Raw genomic sequence first — 17,085 nt, 5'->3', positions numbered from 1 at the left:
AAGTAGAATTTGGAAGAACAACAATAGCAAAATGCCCTTAGCATGAAATCTAAAATAGCCTTTAGCCATTGCCAGAACACAAAGCCTTGCGTTTTGGCTGTTGATGGTCAGGCCTGATTTCATGATTTAGATGGCCTTGAAAACAAATACTTTCGGGTGTTGTAATGTACTCCTGTACTTCCAGCACTTAGGAGGCTGGGCATGAGCAAGAGGTTTACCTCAAGTTCAAGTCTATCCTGGACTGCAAACATAGTTCAGGGCATACTTAGACTATGTGGCAAGACCCTCAAAAACACCCAAATAAATAACAAAATAAAAGCAAAGTTCCCACTTCTTTGTATGATAAACAATATCCAGCCAACATTGTACAAAAGCTGGACAGTGAGGATGTGGGTGTTCAAGGTCAAAGGTCAGCTACCCTATCTCAGAGAGAGAGAGAGAGAAGAAAAAAGTTAAATTTTATCTCTGATCTTCTCAGACCTGTTCTTCAGAGGGTTCATACTGCTCTTAAAGTCTACATTTTACAGTATAGCCTGAGTGAAACTTGTGTGTTCTGGATACTCCGTCTCCATCCTTATCTCTGAGCTCGCTCAAAATCTCCTTCTTTTCTTTAGTTCCTCAGATGTGAAAAGCCCTGTCCTCGGCTCTTTGTAATGCTATTCTCTCTGCATGGACTGCATTCCTCTCTACCTACACTCCCTGACTGATTCATGCTCACTCATCAAGGATCTGCTTAAGCATCCATCTTTGAAATAGCTGTCCTGGGGCCAGAGAGATGGTTCAGCAATTAAGAGTTCTTGCAGACATCTTGGGTTTGGTTCCCAGCACCCACATGGTGGCTCACACTGTATGTGACTCTACTGCCAAGAGATCTGATGCCCTTCTGACCTCCAGTAGACATCAGGCACACAAATGGTGCATATGGTGAACACACATACATTAAGGCAAAACACTCCTAAATCATTATATGATTGGGGAGGCACTGTGTTCATGAGGAGATATCTCAATGGGTAAAATGCTTGCCTTGCATGCGTAAAGACCTGTGTTTTATACAGCACCCACTTTAAAAAGCCGGGTATGATGGTGCATACTTATAATTCTAGTACTGGGGCCATGTGGAGGTGGATCCCCAGGGTTTGCTGGCCAGCTAGCCTGGGCTACTTGACAGACTCAGGGAGTAAAGCACTTGTGTGCAAGTCTGATCCCTGGACGCCACGTAATGCTGGACACAGTAGTGCATCTGTAACCCCTGTGCCCTGCAGTGAGAGTGAATGCAGACACACTCTCTGTAACCCCTGTTCCCTTCAGTGAGAGTGAATGCAGACACACTCTCTGTAACCCCTGTGCCCTGCAGTGAGAGTGAATGCAGACACACTCTCTGTAACCCCTGTGCCCTGCAGTGAGAGTGAATGCAGACACACTCTCTGTAACCCCTGTGCCCTGCAGTGAGAGTGAATGCAGACACACTCTCTGTAACCCTGTGCCCTGCAGTGAGAGTGAATGCACACACTCTCTGTAACCTGATTGTGCAGCAGCTGATGACCCTGTTTAAAAAAAAAATGGGCCGGGCGGTGGTGGTGCACGCCTTTAATTCCAGCACTTGGGAGGCAGAGCCCGGCGGATGTTTGTGAGTTCGAGGCCAGCCTGGTCTACAGAGCGAGATCCAGGAAAGGCGCAAAGCTACACAGAGAAACCCTGTCTCAAAAAAAAAAAAAAAAAAAAAGTGGAAGGTGAGGACCAAAACCCAGTTTGTCCTCTGACTCCCTCATGGTACTCCTCCACACACTTCACATCTTACACATGAAGAGTTTTTAAAAAGATAAAGGAGTCAAATAAAAGTAAGATTACACTTTACCTCCTTGAAATTCTGGTCATTTGGAGTTTCACAGATACAGAGATGAAATGAGGGGTTGTCTTTACAATGTGAAGCAGAATCCTTGTGTCCTGTTTCTTCCCCAATAGAATTTGGATTAATATTCAGAAATATTTTGATTTATGCCAGCCCTGCCTCATTAAAAATGAATTCTCTGAATGTATTTATTTCCCTTTTCACAGAACAATAGAAGTCACATTAGTTTCAAAGCTATTATGCTAAAATCACAAATGTCTTAAGACAAAATAATTTTTATTAAGAAATGCCTCTTTTTATTACAAGATGTCTATATAGGAAACATGAGTTCTGAAACATTTGCTTGTCTTTTTTATTTTCTATGACTAACAGCTATAAAGCTAGAATAATGCTTCTTGATTATAGATTAATGTGATCTGAGGTCACAAGAGTATTCTGAATTATGTAGGTGGAAAAATTCTGCTGTGTAAATGATTACATGATGCAGGTTTTCCCAGCTCTTCTCTGTCAGACCTGTTAGTATCTTAGTAGACAGTTTAAAAGTTTGTTGATGACCTTCCCTCTGCTAATTTGACCTCTTAGCTTTGCTTGCCTGACATTTGCTAACTCAAATGCTGCTTCTGTTTCTTCTCTTCTTTGTTTGAAATGTAGTCGCTGTCAGGGATGGATCAAGTAAGCTGTGTGGCTACCCTGCCTCACTCTTCTGCCTTCACACCTCTTAAGGTATCTCTTGTTGCACTAATGCACCAGGAAATTCCAGGAGGGGGCGGGGTGTGCAAGGGAGGGTCTTAAATTTTCATTGCATTGGAGTAACAGCAAGGCAGACTCGAGGATCTCCTGAAGTACACCGAAAGTTGGGGAAGTATTGGCACTAGTTTCGCCTGGCTTTGCAAGTTGTACAATGCCAGAGCTAGTCAGAGCCAGCATCAATCATGTGCATGCAGGTTCTGTGTGAAAGGTCACTCTGACTTTTTGCTGGAGGTTATTTACTGTGGTTAATATGCACTGTCGAATTAATTCTGTCACCTAATATGCATACAGAATAACTTGAGTCCACTCTGCACAAGTGTAGTTGCCCAAAACCCTCTACAGCATGGTTCTCAACCTGTCGGTTTCGACCCCTCTGGGGTTGAATGACCCTTTCACAGGGGTTGCATAGCAGATATTTACATTATGAGTCATAAAAGTAGCAACAAAAGTAATTTTGTGGTTGGGGGTCACGGCCACACGAGGAACTGTATTAAAGGGTCACAGCCTTAGGAAGGTTGAGAACCCCTGCTCTAGAGGAAAAATTAACTGTTGTGACCTCTGGGCCACCTGTGTTTGTGTATTAGCTGTTTTTCTCACGCCTGTGACAAAGATAACTTAGGAAGAAGGCTTTATTTTGCTCATGGAGAAGGTGTGGTGATGGAGGTCGCAGCAGTGAGTATGTCTTAGCAATAGGACAGGAAGAGAGGACTGAAAACAGGGTCTTTCTCTAGTGGTCTACGTGAGCCAGCCAGGTCCCACTTCCCAAAAGTTTCACAGCCTCCCAAAACAGTGCCACCGTCTCAGACTAAGTGTTCAAGCACACAAGCTTGGAATTACCAGTTCACAACAACCATAACACTTTATAAACAATGCTGTAATGGTGCACAGGAAAACACTTGACATTGGACATTGAACGTGGATCTCTACAGCGATACTCATGGCTCAGTACACCCACACCAACACATGGATGCATACAGCACCCACACTCAGCAGGCCCCAGGGGTCTTCCTCTCTGCCTCCCCAGTGCTGGAGTTACACGTGTGTACCACTGTTCCCTGTAGGCCAAGCACTCAGACTCGGGAGTCTGTGGGGCCATACCTAGTCAGACCCCTATCTGTCATTTAATGTTTCCCTTCTGTACCATTGGTCCTTGAAAATGTCTGTGTTTAGCAGACTCTCTTCTTAGCTCATATCCTTTGAATCGTCTTGTTTCATAGTAATCTCTTTTCCCCACACGTCTGTGTGTGTGGTGTATGCACATGAGTGCACGTGGAGACCAGAGACTGACATTTAGAATCTTCCTCTGTGGCTTTCCACCTTATTCATTGAGGCAAAAGCTCTTGCTTGAACCCAAAGCTGGCAGACAGAGCTAGTCTAGCTGGTGAGCTTGCTCCAGGGTTCCTTTCTGCCTCCCTAGGCTGCAGTACACGTGGCTCCCTTGCCCACTTGGCATTTCCTTGGTCCTGGGGATGCAAGCTCCTGGCCTCACACCTGTTGCCTGTGTGGCAAGCATTTTGCTGTTGAGCCATATCTCCAGTCAACCTGTTTCTTTAGAAAAAGCTCATTTGCATGTTGAGTCTCCTTTTCTAGTTCCTGATACTCTTGTTTAAGTTCAGTTTCTTACCTAAGTTTCCATTTATTTCTCAACATGCCAAGCCTGGTTTCTATCTTGAGGAACATGACTTTCACCAGAAATGCAATCCAGTCTTCCAGTCTTTACTCGAGTACAGTTTATTTTGTACACATCTAAATTCTTGGGCCAATGAGCTGGTTGAGTGGATAATGGCACTTACTGCCAAGACTGATACCCTGAGTTGATTCCCAGCCTGTGGTGCGAAGAAAGATCAGACTCCAACAAATCATCTTCCATCACACACACACACACACACACACATACACACACACACACACACACACACACACACACACAGAGACAGACAGACAGACAGACAGACAGACAGAAAATGAAAAAAAAATAGTTCTTAGGCCACGAATATCAAAGTAAGGAATAATTACCAGAAAATGTTTTTCACATCTGTCCAAAGAATATTCTCAACAGTATGACTATTTTTAAGAGTTAAAATTCAATCATGGTTAATTCATCTCACAAAACTTCAACTACAAATAAGAGATTAATGACAATGACAAAACCTGAGAGGGGAGAAATATGGAAGCTGATAAATGTCTTAGTTTTAAAGTCTTGGCCGGGCGGCGGTGGCGCACGCCTTTAGTCCCAGCACTCAGGAGGTAGAGACAGGCGGATCTTTGTGAGTTAGAGGCCAGCCTGGGCTACCAAGTGAGTTCCAGGAAAGGCTCCAAAACTACACAGAGAAACCCTGTCTCGTAAAAAATAAATAAATAAATAAATAAATAAAATTTAAAAAAATAGAGTCTTGGCCACTTTTCTCAAGCTCTTAGCTAAGATCCAATGTAATTTTAAAGCCATGATTAGTTCAGAAATCTCTTGTTATCATGTCATAAACATATATTTAGATGTAATTGGGTATCGGGGCCTAGGTGGTAGTGGTGTTTTTTATTTGATTATACTCCCCTGTTGTATATTCAATATCCTTAACCAGTAAACATTTTTTATTTTTATTTTTGTATCTAGAATCAGGACAAATACATTTCTTGAATAAAAACAAAAAATAAAACACCATTTAGTTTTCTTGAGTGCTGACTGGAAAGCTGGCTATCTGAACACTCTCCCAAACCCAGAGCACATGAGCAGTACCCTGCCTCCCTACACAGATTCCCAAAACACCATCAGCACTCCTTCAGGCCTCTCTTGTGGATCATAGAAGCACAAGGCCAGACAGACAAGGAGACTTTGTATTAGCATCCTTATAGGCAATACACTATGTGAGCTGATCCTCAGTGTTCAGTCTGCCCATGCCACAGGATAGGTCAGCAGTGTGACTCCAGTATTATACACAGTGCAGAAACAGGGCCACCCTGAATGCCAACACAAGACTGGAAATCACTTTACATAAAGTAAGTAAAAATAACGCCCTTTTCTACTTGGAAAAGTGCCGGCTTGTGGATGGCAGAGCACAGAAAGTACTATCAGTTGTGCTCCAGCCGGGTTTCGGAGGTTGACCCTTTAATGCTTGTGTGGTAGGACTTCCCTGATCTCCCATTCTAGCTTCCAAAGTGTACAGTAATGATCAGCCTCCTTAGCAGGCCCAAGTGTTCAGACCAGAGATTCCCTTTGTAAGGCTGAAATCTGAGTAAAAGCATGAAGAAACCAAACACCAACTCTGTTCTGACTCTGAAAAGCCCTAGCCCCTTCTTAGAGCTCTGCTTTGGGAACATTAACATTTAACCAATAGTAGAATATTTCCCAGTTAGCAAAATCAACACCATCATTTCAATAGTTCTTCCTCTGTGCATAGTAAATGTTGCAAGATGAACTTCACATTTGATAAAGCAGATGTAAAAAGCTTTTCATGGTGCACGCCTTTAATCCTAGCACTGGGAGGCAGAGGCAGGCAGATTTCTTGAAGTCAAGGCCAGCTTGATCTCCAGAGCGAGTTCCAGGACAACCAGGGTTCTTACACAGAGAAACCGTCTCCAAACAAACAAACAACAAAAAGTTTTCCAGAAAGTATGTCTCCCTTCCACACCTAACTAAATTCAGACATGAGAAAAGACTGCTGTGTATCTGTGGCACCTCCTCCTCAGGCTAGATGGTCTAGTAACTGGAGTGAGTCCTCTTCCTGCTGATGAGGTAGGCAGTGAGGAGGAGGACCAGCCATGCCAGGGCACTACCTACAGCAGTGGGACTTCACATGCTGTTTCCACCCTGCACATGGTCTTTCACAGACCCAAACCTGTTACTTTCAGCTTTGAAAGCCTAGGCTTGAGTGCTGAAGACATCAAGGGAAAACGCTTTGCTTACACAGACGTGCTCCTCAGTGTTGCACCATAGGAGTTCTCAATAGCGACCTTCACTGCTGCCCATGAATTGTTGGCCGCGCTTAATGTGGGCTCTTTGGCATCATTCCTCACAGGAAAACAAGCTAGAACTTGGATTCATCCCCAGCTGCAATTCCAGGACATCCTTCCCCTTCCACTCTGTCAGAGTCACCGTACTGACACGCAGTTCCCACTAAATGTCTCATTTGGGTTGATGTTGAATGCTCTGGTTACCAAGTAGGTAATGGCCACCTGCAGAGCCGTAGCTGCCAGAAGGCAGGTTCCACTGTCACCACCACTGTACTAGACATGGAAGGGTCTGTGTGGCATCAAGGAGCTGGACTGCACAGTGGTTAAGGAAGTGAATGTTTCTGTTTTGATTAGCTGAACTTTGTTTCCTTTTTGCAGATGAACTTTATATCCATTTAGTAAGTTACTGTTCCATTTTTACACTTTCGTCAATGAATTGAAAATGTTAGGACTTGACCAGGTATGCTGGCACACGCCTTTAATCCCAGCACTCCATAGGCAGAAGCAGGCAGATCTCCATAAGTTTGAGGGCAGCCTGGTCTATGTAGAGTTCCAAGAAAGTCAGAATTACATTGAGATCCTGTCATATAAAACCAAAAGAAAAATGTTAGTACTCAAATATTCTAGAAAATATCTGTCATTTTCTGTGTGTGCATTTATGTATATGTGTATATATGTCTGCATGTATGGTATTGTGGGTTGAACCCAGAACATGTTATGTAAGCCACCTACCACTAAGCCACATCCCAGCAATTATCTATCATGTTTTAAATATATATATTTAAACACACACACACACACACACACACACACACACACACACACACACATATATATATATATATAGGTTTTTTGAGACAGGGTTTCTCTGTGTAGCTCTGGAGTCTTTCCTGGAACTCACTCTGTAGACCAGGCTAGCCTCAAACTCACAGAGATCCACCTGCCTCTGCCTCCCAAGTGCTGGGATTAAAGGCGTGCACCGCCACCGCCTGCCTTAAATATATTTTTAACAGAAATTAAGAAATGACAATCACATTTTCTTTGAAAATTGCATTTTACTCTGTAAAGAAAAAATAGTACTTAAGAAACTAAATTAGAGAGGCTGGAGAGATGGTTCAGCAGTTAAGAGCACTAGTTGCCCTTCTAGAGGACCTGGATTCAATTCCTAGCACCCACATGGCAGCTCACAACTGTTGTAACTCTTGTTCCATGTAATCCAACACCCTTACACAGACATACATGCAGGTAAAACACCAGTGCACATAAATAAATCATTAAAGAAAAAAGAAACTATATTAGAAATTAAGTTTGACCCCAGCTAAGACTCGTAGCAATAGTAGAGAGGGTGCCTGAACTGGCCTTCTCCTGTAATTAAATTGGTGACTACCTTAATTGTCATCAGAGAGCCTTCATCCAGTAACTGAAGGAAGCAGATGCAGAGATCCACAGCCAAGCACTGGACCAAGCTCAGGAAGTCCTGTTGAAGAGACGAGGGACAGATTATATGAGCAAGGGGTGGTCAAGGTCGTGACAGAAGAACCCACAAAGAGAGCTGACCTGAGCTCGTGGGAGCTCAATGACTCTGGGCCTGTCGCTAGGGAGCCTGCATGGGACCGACCTAGGCCCTCTGCATGTGTGTGACAGTTGTGTAGCTTGGTCTGTTTGTGGGGCCCCTAGCAGTGGGATCAGGACCTGTCCCTGGCACTTAGCTGGCCTTTGGGAGCCCATTTCCCATGGTGGATTGGTTATCTCACCCAGCCTTGTTGCAGGGGGAGGAGATTGGTCCTGCCTCAACTTGATGTGCCATGCTTCCTTGACTCTCATTGGAGGACTTACCTTCTCTGAATGGAGACCGAGGAGGAGTGGATGGGGTAGAGGTAGAAGTGAGGTGGGAGGAGGGGATGGGAGGAGAGGAGAGGGGGAAACTGGTTGGTGTGTAAAATAATGAAAAAAATAATGTAATAAAAAAAAAGTATGCCGGGCGGTGGTGGCGCACGCCTTTAATCCCAGCACTTGGGAGGCAGAGCCAGGCGGATCTCTGTGAGTTCAAGGCCAGCCTGGTCTCCAAAGCGAGTTCCAGGAAAGGCGCAAAGCTACACAGAGAAACCCTGTCTCGAAAAACCACAAAAAAAAAAAAAAAAAAAAAAAGTAAAGTTTCTCTTTCTGGTATATTTCTCAATATACCAGAAATAATTGTTTTTGTCTTAAAATGATCCTTTCCCACAGTGTTTAGAGAGGTCATTAGATCTTTAGAGAATGCATTATGTAAACACAACTAAGCAAAAAATTTGTCTTTTTAAGAAAATCAATCAATTTCACCAAACTTTCATTTCTATACTTAGTTTTGAAGGGAAGTTGCATGGCTTTCTTACATTTCCTAAGTTACTAAAATGTGGAAACTGCCCTTTCTTGGGTAGTAACTGTTGATATTATCTGTTTCTCCACAGAGTGACGACAGAGTTACCTCAAGCTTTCCTACGACAGAGACAGGTAATAGACACAAAAATGCTGTATCTCATGTTTTTTTGGGGGGGTGGGGTGGAGGAGAGAGAAACAGAGTCTTGTTATATAACCCAAGCTAGCCAGAACTAATGGTTCTCCTGCCTTATCCTCCCAAATACTGGGATTACAACAGGTGCCTGTTACCAGGCTCACCACAGTTATTCTTTACCAGGATTTCTATTTCTGTGTGTGTGTGTGTGTGTGTGTGTGTGTGTGTGTGTGTGTGTGTGTGTGTGTGAAAGAGAGAGAAAGACACAGACACAGAGATGAACATCTCATGTGACCCAGGCTGGCTGTTAGTTGGTATAAAGATAAGGAGCAGTCTGATTCTCCTGCATCTCCTCCAACCCCAGAGCATTAGCTAGGCCACCATGCCTGGTTTCCATAGTGCTGGGGAGCCAGCTGATCAAACTCAGGGCTTTATGAGTGCGAGTCAAGCACTCTACCAACTGAGTCACAGCCCAAGCACCTCCTTACTAGGATTTCTTTTTTACTAGTTAGCCATTGGGTAAGAAAAAAATGAATAGGAATTAACAGGGCTATAGGTTTGCAAGAGACTAAGTTCATTGTATTAACTTTTAGCCTGCATTTGATATACTAAATGTTGATATACTAAAAATAATAGAATTTTAAAATAAATAAGCAGCTTTACTTTATACATGAGTTTTTCGCTAATGAATAGAATCATCATTTTATCCATTGCCATGTTTGTTTGATTTTCCTTTTGTGCTATTAATCAGACTTTTGTGACATTTGTTTACATCATCTTTGATTTGCTTCCCATCTCCATTAACCTCATCTTGCTTTTCCATGCTGATGTAGTCCATCATTCCCCTGCATATTCTTTTCCTGCTGCTACCCAGAGAAATCAGTCCCAACGCCCTGAAAGCTTCCTTTTCCGAGCCGCTGTTAGGGCAGAAACTAACAAAGGTGAGTGGTGGCGATTGTAAAGGCCTGGCAGAGTGGGGTGGCTTTACACAATGACGGGAACTCTTGCACACTTTTCAGCTGCACACCTAGCTGCCATCTTGGCAAGAGTTAGCTCTGCAGGTGTCTGCAGCCTCACTAACATGAAATTAGGAGCATCTTGGGGCTTTTTATTGGGATTAGAAATTTTCTTAGTACCATATAAAATATATTTTATAGTGTTTCAACTATGCATGATGGTACATACCTATAATTCCTACATTTAGGAGGCTGGGGCAGAATTGATTTTAAGGCTAGCCCAGGCTACATTGCAAGGTCCTGTCTCAAAAGCCAAGAACCAAAAACAAATTGAACAAATAAAACACTCTTTCAGTTAAAGAACATTCTTCCCTTATTATGAACTTTTTCTCAGATCTTTCTGTATTGACAAACTGTTGAACATTTGTATACCTATTACCAGCAGTTTTATTTTGAGAAATAATCACATGTGTAGAACAAAAGATAGATACAAAAACATTTCTAGCAGCATTATTTATAAAAGCACCAAATTGAATGTTCACAGTAGAAGGGGGATGAACATTGGCGTATCTCCACAGTGGAACGTCGTGCAAGTAGTGAAAATGATACATACAACAATAGTGATAGATCAGGAATGTGCAGTACTGATAAATATCTTTAGTGTTGATCAAAAGAAGCCATAGGCAAAGAATGAATACAGTGTGGTTTAATTTATAGAAAGTTCTCAAAAATGTACTATGGTGATATTTTAATTGTGCTGAAATGTGATTTTATTTGTATGTTTATAAATAAAGTTTGCCTGGAGATCAGAGGTCATTAGCGAGCCAAAAACAGAGGTCAGGCAGTGGTAGCACATGCCCTTAATCCGATCACATGGCAGGCAGAGTTTCTGTGTGGTCAAGGACACAGCCAAGCATGGTGACACGAATTTTTAATCCCAGTACCAACCATAGAGACCGGAGGTCTGTATAGACAGGCAGTGACGAGGAAGTCATGTGCTTGGGTTTAGAGCCAATGAGAAGGCAGAAGAGAAAGGCAATAAAAAGACAGGACACACAGGAAGAAGGTCTCTCTCTGAGGGGAAGGACGTCAGCGAGTGGTAAGCTAAAGGTAGTCTTGTCTCTTTGCTAGTGCTCTGATCTCTTGGGCTTTTAACTCTGTATTTGGCTCTGTGTTTCTTATTTAATAAGACTGTTTAGAAATTTGTCTACAATGGACAAAATAAATCTATGGTCCTTGAGGTTAGGATACTGGTACCCTTTGGCAAATCTCTCTTATAGCACTTAGCCATTTCATTTTGTAAGGATAATTTTTGACCTCTGTTTAGGACTGTGTAATTTTACATATCTGCTGTATTTTTCAAAGAAAACATTTGTAAATGGATGTAATTCAAACTAAATGCCATTGTATTTCTGTATCTGAAATTTCTAACTGCAGTGGTACTTTAGCCGTCTTAGGGTTTCTTCAGTGGTCTTAGGGTTTCTGTTGCTGTGAGGAGACACCATGACCACGGCAACTGAGGTTGTGGCTTACAGTTTTGGAGGTTTAGTCTAGTATCATCATAGCAGGAAACATGGCAGCATGTAGGCAGACGTGGTGCTGGAGAAGGAGCTGCTGCAGGTTGATCTGCAGGCAACAGGAAGTCGACTGTGACTCTGGGAGTAGCTTGGGCATAGGAGACCTCAACCCCCACTCCCACAGTGACACACTTCCTCCAACAAGGCCACACCTCCCAACAGTGCCACTCCCTATGGGGCCATTTTCTTTCAAACCACCACAGCCACTATCCAGCCCACTACCCTTTTCAGTTTACTCAGTAATTCTGTTATCTTTCATATAATAATAATTGTTTTTAAAAATTTAGTATTTTACTTTATGTGTGGGGGTGTTTTACATGCATGTATGAATGTCCATCATGCTCAAGGTCAGAATATAAGGCAGTGAATTCCCTGAAACTGGAGTTACAAGTGCTTGTGAGCCACCAGGTGGGTGCTGGGGAGTGAAACTGGGTCTCTGTCTACAAGATCAGCAAGTTCTCTTAAACACGGAGCTATCTCTCCCAGCCCTAGATGATAATGCTTTTAAACCGTCAATCCAGAAAGTAAGAATGCTATATGGGTGGCACACACCTATAATCCCAGGACTCGGGAGGCAGAGGCAGGCAGATCTCTGTGAGGCCAGCCTGGTCTACAAAGCGAGTTCCAGGAAAGGAGCAAAGCTACACAGAGAAACCCTGTCTTGAAAAAACAAAAAACAAAAAACAAAAAAAAGAAAAAGAAAGAAAGAAAGAAAGAAAGAAAGAAAGAAAGAAAGAAAGAAAGAAAGAAAGAAAGAAAGAAAGAAAGAAAAAAAGAATGCTGTATTGTCAGGGAAACTTGGCAGGCAGATGTAGCGCTGGCAGCTGACCTCTCCCTCTCACCTTTTCTAGGTTGTGCTTCAGCTCTTCTCCTGTCTTCTGCACCTGCAGCCGATCCCGCAGACCCTGTGACCAGACAGCGAGAAGAGGAGCTGAAGTTAATAGACCAGCTGCGCAAAGTGTGTGAAGTATCTCGGATTGCACTTTGGCCGTGGCCTCTATAGTCCGTAGCTCTTTGTTCACGTGCTCACTTCTCCCATCACCATAAGTCATCGTGTTCATTGTATGCTGTATTTTGTGATGAGTGTCAAAGAAATGTCACTATTGAGGAAATTCCTTTAAACTTTTTACTGAGAAAATTAGATGAATAATTTTAATTTTGAAAGCTTACTTTGTAGCCGTGTTCATTTTCATTTTTTTTTCATTTCTGTTTTTTATCATGTTAAAAGGCAATCTCAGAGAAGTAGTTATAATTCATAAGAGCCAGGCATGGCATGGTGCTCCACGCATATAACCACTCAGTAATCTGAAGTAACAGGATCACCAGTTTGAGACCAGACTGTGCAACATAGAGAGACCCTTTCTTAAAAGAGAGAGGATTCGCGTGCATGTGCACACTCTCAAACCATATGTCCATGTTGAGGGATTGGAATTGAACAAGTATCCGGTTTGGTTTCATGGTTTTGTTTGTGGAGACACGTTTTCACTGTGTCCCACTCAGTCCTTCCAGCCTTGATTTCTCCGTCTTCCTCTCTGCTCCTCTCTAGTCTGTAATCACAGGCACACACCGCCATGCCAGGACTTAGGGTGGCCTAAGTCATAAAATGATGGTCATTTCTTTTGTGCTTTGGACCACTGTCACCTGGCTGCGATGCAGACACTCATCCCTGTGAGTTATTGACCTGAGTTAGAAGGACAACGGGGCTGGAGTATCTAAGTTCTTTCCTTTTTTTTCCTGGAGTCTGTTTTGTTTTGTTTTGACTTTGTTGTTGTTTTTATTTACAGACAAGGTCTTACTTTATGGCCCTAGCCAGCCTGGAACTCACTGTTCGCCACCCTCACCCCCAGATGGACCTCAAACTTGCTGTAGTCCTTCCGCTCCCCCAGCATCCTAAATGCTGGGGTTATGGGCATATGTCACCAGCTTTTTTCTGGATTTCTAACTAGACTAGATACATTCCATTGTCTTGCTTTTATAGCCTATATGATGGTCGGTCTTCAATTAATGCATGATGTTTCCTGTCCTTGCAGCATATTGAGTACCGGTTAAAAGTATCTCTGCCCTGTGATCTTGGAGCGGCTCTAACTGATGGTGTTGTACTTTGCCACTTAGCCAATCATGTTCGGCCTCGATCTGTCCCAAGCATTCATGTCCCGTCTCCAGCCGTGGTAAGTTATAGTGCCAGGCAGCATTGGCTATTCATAGGATGCTTTTCAGTTAGTGGAGTCATAGTGCTGGAAGCTAGCGATGCAGATTCCAAGGGCCCAGTCCCCACTTTCTTGTTCTCACTGACGACAGAAAAAGGAGATACATAAACAATCTTTTACAGCATGTATTGAGTGTTGTAAGAGGTGTATAAGGATGTATGCTGTTGGGCCGGGCGGTGGTGGCGCACACCTTTAATCCCAGCACTCGGGAGGCAGAGGCAGGAGGATCTCTGTGAGTTCGAGGCCAGCCTGGTCTACAAAGCGAGTTCCAGGAAAGGCACAAAGCTACACAGAGAAACCCTGTCTCGGAAAAAAAAAAAAAAAAAGAAGTATGCTGTTGAGATACCAAAAGGGGACCAGTTAATTCTGCCTAGAGAATTCAGAGAAGCCTTCTAGAGAAGTTGAACTAATCCAGTTATGAAGTATAGGTAAGGAATTGGCCAGCTAGCAATTTAAATAAAGGAATTGTTCAGTTGTTGAGACTAGATCACACACCGGGTGAGTGTGGGGGTGCAGATGGCAGCGGATAAAGCTACGAGTTAAGCCTAGGCTGTGTTTGAGAGGCTTTAAAACCTGTCAAGGAGTTAGAGGTTTGTATCAGTGTAAATAGTGGGGAGATATTAAAAAATACTCGTTGACTGTTCAGCAGGCAGAGCAGTCTGATGCCCCCTGTTAGAGCTTCACTAGAGGGCTGGCAAACCGGCCCGTCAAAGGAAGCTCTTGCCACCAGCCCACAGCCTGGTCTGCAGTGGAGATGGTGCATGCGGAAAGGGCTCTGTACTTTCCTGACCTCACCCCTGGCTCCAGGTTAGAGCCAGGCTTACGATTGGTGTCTGCAGACTGGCTGCTCTGTTGGCAGAGTCCTGCCAGACTTCTTTGAGTTCATTTACTGTCTTACCTCTTGTGGAATCAGGAAATATCACTAAGAAGCATTCTCCTTCAAAGTCCAGCCCTTATGAACCAGACATTGTAAATAGCAGGTTTTAGCCCAGTATCATGCTGTTTGAAGAAATTTTAGATTCACCTTTAGAAATCAGTGGTATAAGGCCTGGAGAATGGCTGACGAGGTTCAGAGCACTCTGCTCTTGCAAGGGACCAGGGTTGGATTCCCAGCACCCATATGGTGGTTCACAGCCATCCATCCGTACCTCCAGTTGCAGGGGACCTGATGCCTTCTTCTGACCTCTGTGGGCACCAGACACTCAAGTAGTACACATATAAGCAAACACTCAAACACATGAAAGAAATAAATGGAAAGGGAGTTTAAAAACAAACAGTGGTAGAATAGGAGTAAGGGGTAGAAAACAAGGGCCATAGGAAAGAAACCCATCATTGTCTGAAGTGGGAAATGAGGGGTCTGGCCAGGAATGTCTGCTTTTGAACTACCTCATTTTTCTTCTTTGGTTTGTTTTTGGTTTGTTTGTTTGTTTGTTTTTTCTTTTTCAAGATAGGGTTTCTCTGTGTAACCTTGGCTGTCCTGTAGACCATGCTGGCCTCGAACTCAGAGATCCTCCTGCTTCTGCCTCCCGAGTGCTGGGATTAAGGGTGTGCACCACCACCATCCAGTCTCTTCTTTGGTTTTAAATGGAAGAATTAATCTATATTCTCAGACAGTTCCCAGCCATACTAATTTGGAGAATACACTACCTCTTAGAATTTGGATCAGGGCCTATGGACATTATCTTTTTACATTTTTAGTTATCTTCCTTTTTCTAGGATTGATTTATTTATGTGTATGTCTATCAGAGTCTAGAAGGGGGTGTCAGATCCCCTGGAGCTGGACTTAACAGATGGTGTGAGCTTCTGTGTAGGTGTTAGGAATTCTGGTTCTCTCTGGTCAGCTGCCAGAGCAATATCCACTCTATCTTCTGAGCAATCTTTCCAGCTCTTAATATAACCTTCTTAAAATGAATTTGCTTTGCTGTATATGCTTATTAATGCTTTAGGTATAATTAAAAAGGGTTTACTTATATTCTTAAAAAGATGCTTTTAGCCAGGTGGTAGTGGTGCACGCCTTTAATCCTAGCACTTGGGAGGCAGAGGCAGGTGGATCTCTGTGAGTTCAAGCCAGCCAGAGCTGTATAGTGAGACACTGTCTCAAAAGCAAAAACAAGTATCAAGTTTTGGGTTGGACACGGCTCAATAGGTGGAGTTTGCCACACGAGCCTGGCCCCTAGAGTTCGATCCCTGGAATTCACATTAAAGGGGAAGAAACGAACCAGCTGTATGGAGTTGTCCGCTGACCTCCGTGAGCACTGCAGCACACTTGCCCCGCACACTGTGTGTATCAACACTCAGTAATAATAAACCAATGTTACGTGGTGGGTCATGCCTGTAATCCAAGCGCTTAGGAGTTTGAGGTAGGAAGATGAGGCGCTCAAGGCCATCCTGGTCTATACAACAAGTTTAAAGTCAGCCTGTGCTACATGAGACCCTACCTTAAAAATAAATAAAGTTTTCAATGCCTGAAAAAGTGTTCGGATCATTTTAAATATCCAGAACTAATTCTTTATCTCTTCTTCTTTTCAGTTCAGATCTCATATTCAGCGTAGGCTTTACATTATAGAAATAAAAGAGGCTAGACTTTGCTGCCCAAAATCCTATGTCATGCCAGTTGAAGTTCTGGGAAACTTTTGGAGATAGTGGGTTCCTGTAAGATTTGCTTCTTAAGACGAAACTGTGAGTCCTGCAGTCTGGAGTGAGTGATGGAGAGCCTGCATCCCACTGATGGATGAGCCTTTCCTTTGACATTTCCAGAGGAGGGTGGAAACGTGGGACTTCTGACCTTCTCGGAGAGCAGGCATTCTTCCATTCTGCCCCACAGTTCTGTGTTTTAAGTTACTACTACTAGTCCTCGTGTGTACTGCGTGCTCACTCTCTTCTCCTCTCCCCTCCTCCCCTATGTCTCCTTCTCTTGATCCTTCATTTCCATATGAGCTATAGGAAATTGCATTTGAATCAGTTTTAATTAGCAGCATTAGCTTTATCCTTTCTACCCTTGCTTTTGCACAGACACATGATTTTTTTTCCTCCCTATAGCAAGGTTATGTCAGTCTGTTCTTCTATAAACATTAATATTTCAGAAACACGTTTCCCTCTTTCGTAAAACAGTGCTGCTCATGGCTGCTTCTCCTGCTTAGCCTTCTCTCCTGAACTCAGACCAGGGTCCTGACCGTCTCAACCACTTCACAGGAAGAAATGCTAATGGCACTATGAGGCAGAAAGCAAAGCTGGCATGTGGAGAGAATTTCCAGCCTAGACGGATATGCCGAAGTGAAGTAGTTTGTCCTGTTGGACTTGGGAGTTT

The 17,085-nt window shown here is 43.3% G+C and overlaps 1 protein-coding gene across 10 annotated transcripts in view; it reads left to right on the top strand.

The window, feature by feature from the left end:
• Nucleotides 1–17,085, top strand: part of Lrch3 (leucine rich repeats and calponin homology domain containing 3) — a 112,216-nt gene that overhangs the window by 83,268 nt on the left and 11,863 nt on the right. For 5 of the 10 annotated variants that reach the window (XM_059277620.1, XM_059277622.1, XM_059277619.1 and 2 more), the window contains 5 exons: nt 2,501–2,572; nt 8,995–9,037; nt 9,872–9,979; nt 12,423–12,529; nt 13,602–13,739. In XM_059277620.1, the coding sequence (XP_059133603.1) occupies nt 2,501–2,572; nt 8,995–9,037; nt 9,872–9,979; nt 12,423–12,529; nt 13,602–13,739 (468 nt within the window). The remainder of the gene's footprint in view (nt 1–2,500; nt 2,573–8,994; nt 9,038–9,871; nt 9,980–12,422; nt 12,530–13,601; nt 13,740–17,085) is intronic. The other 5 variants (XM_059277625.1, XM_059277627.1, XM_059277624.1 and 2 more) reach the window with 1 other exon arrangement.

This window comes from Peromyscus eremicus, chromosome 12 (assembly GCF_949786415.1).
Source record: "Peromyscus eremicus chromosome 12, PerEre_H2_v1, whole genome shotgun sequence".
Lineage (NCBI taxonomy): Eukaryota > Metazoa > Chordata > Mammalia > Rodentia > Cricetidae > Peromyscus > Peromyscus eremicus.
Note: the sequence above shows the minus strand (reverse complement) of the source record. Positions and strands in the feature narration are given on the sequence as shown.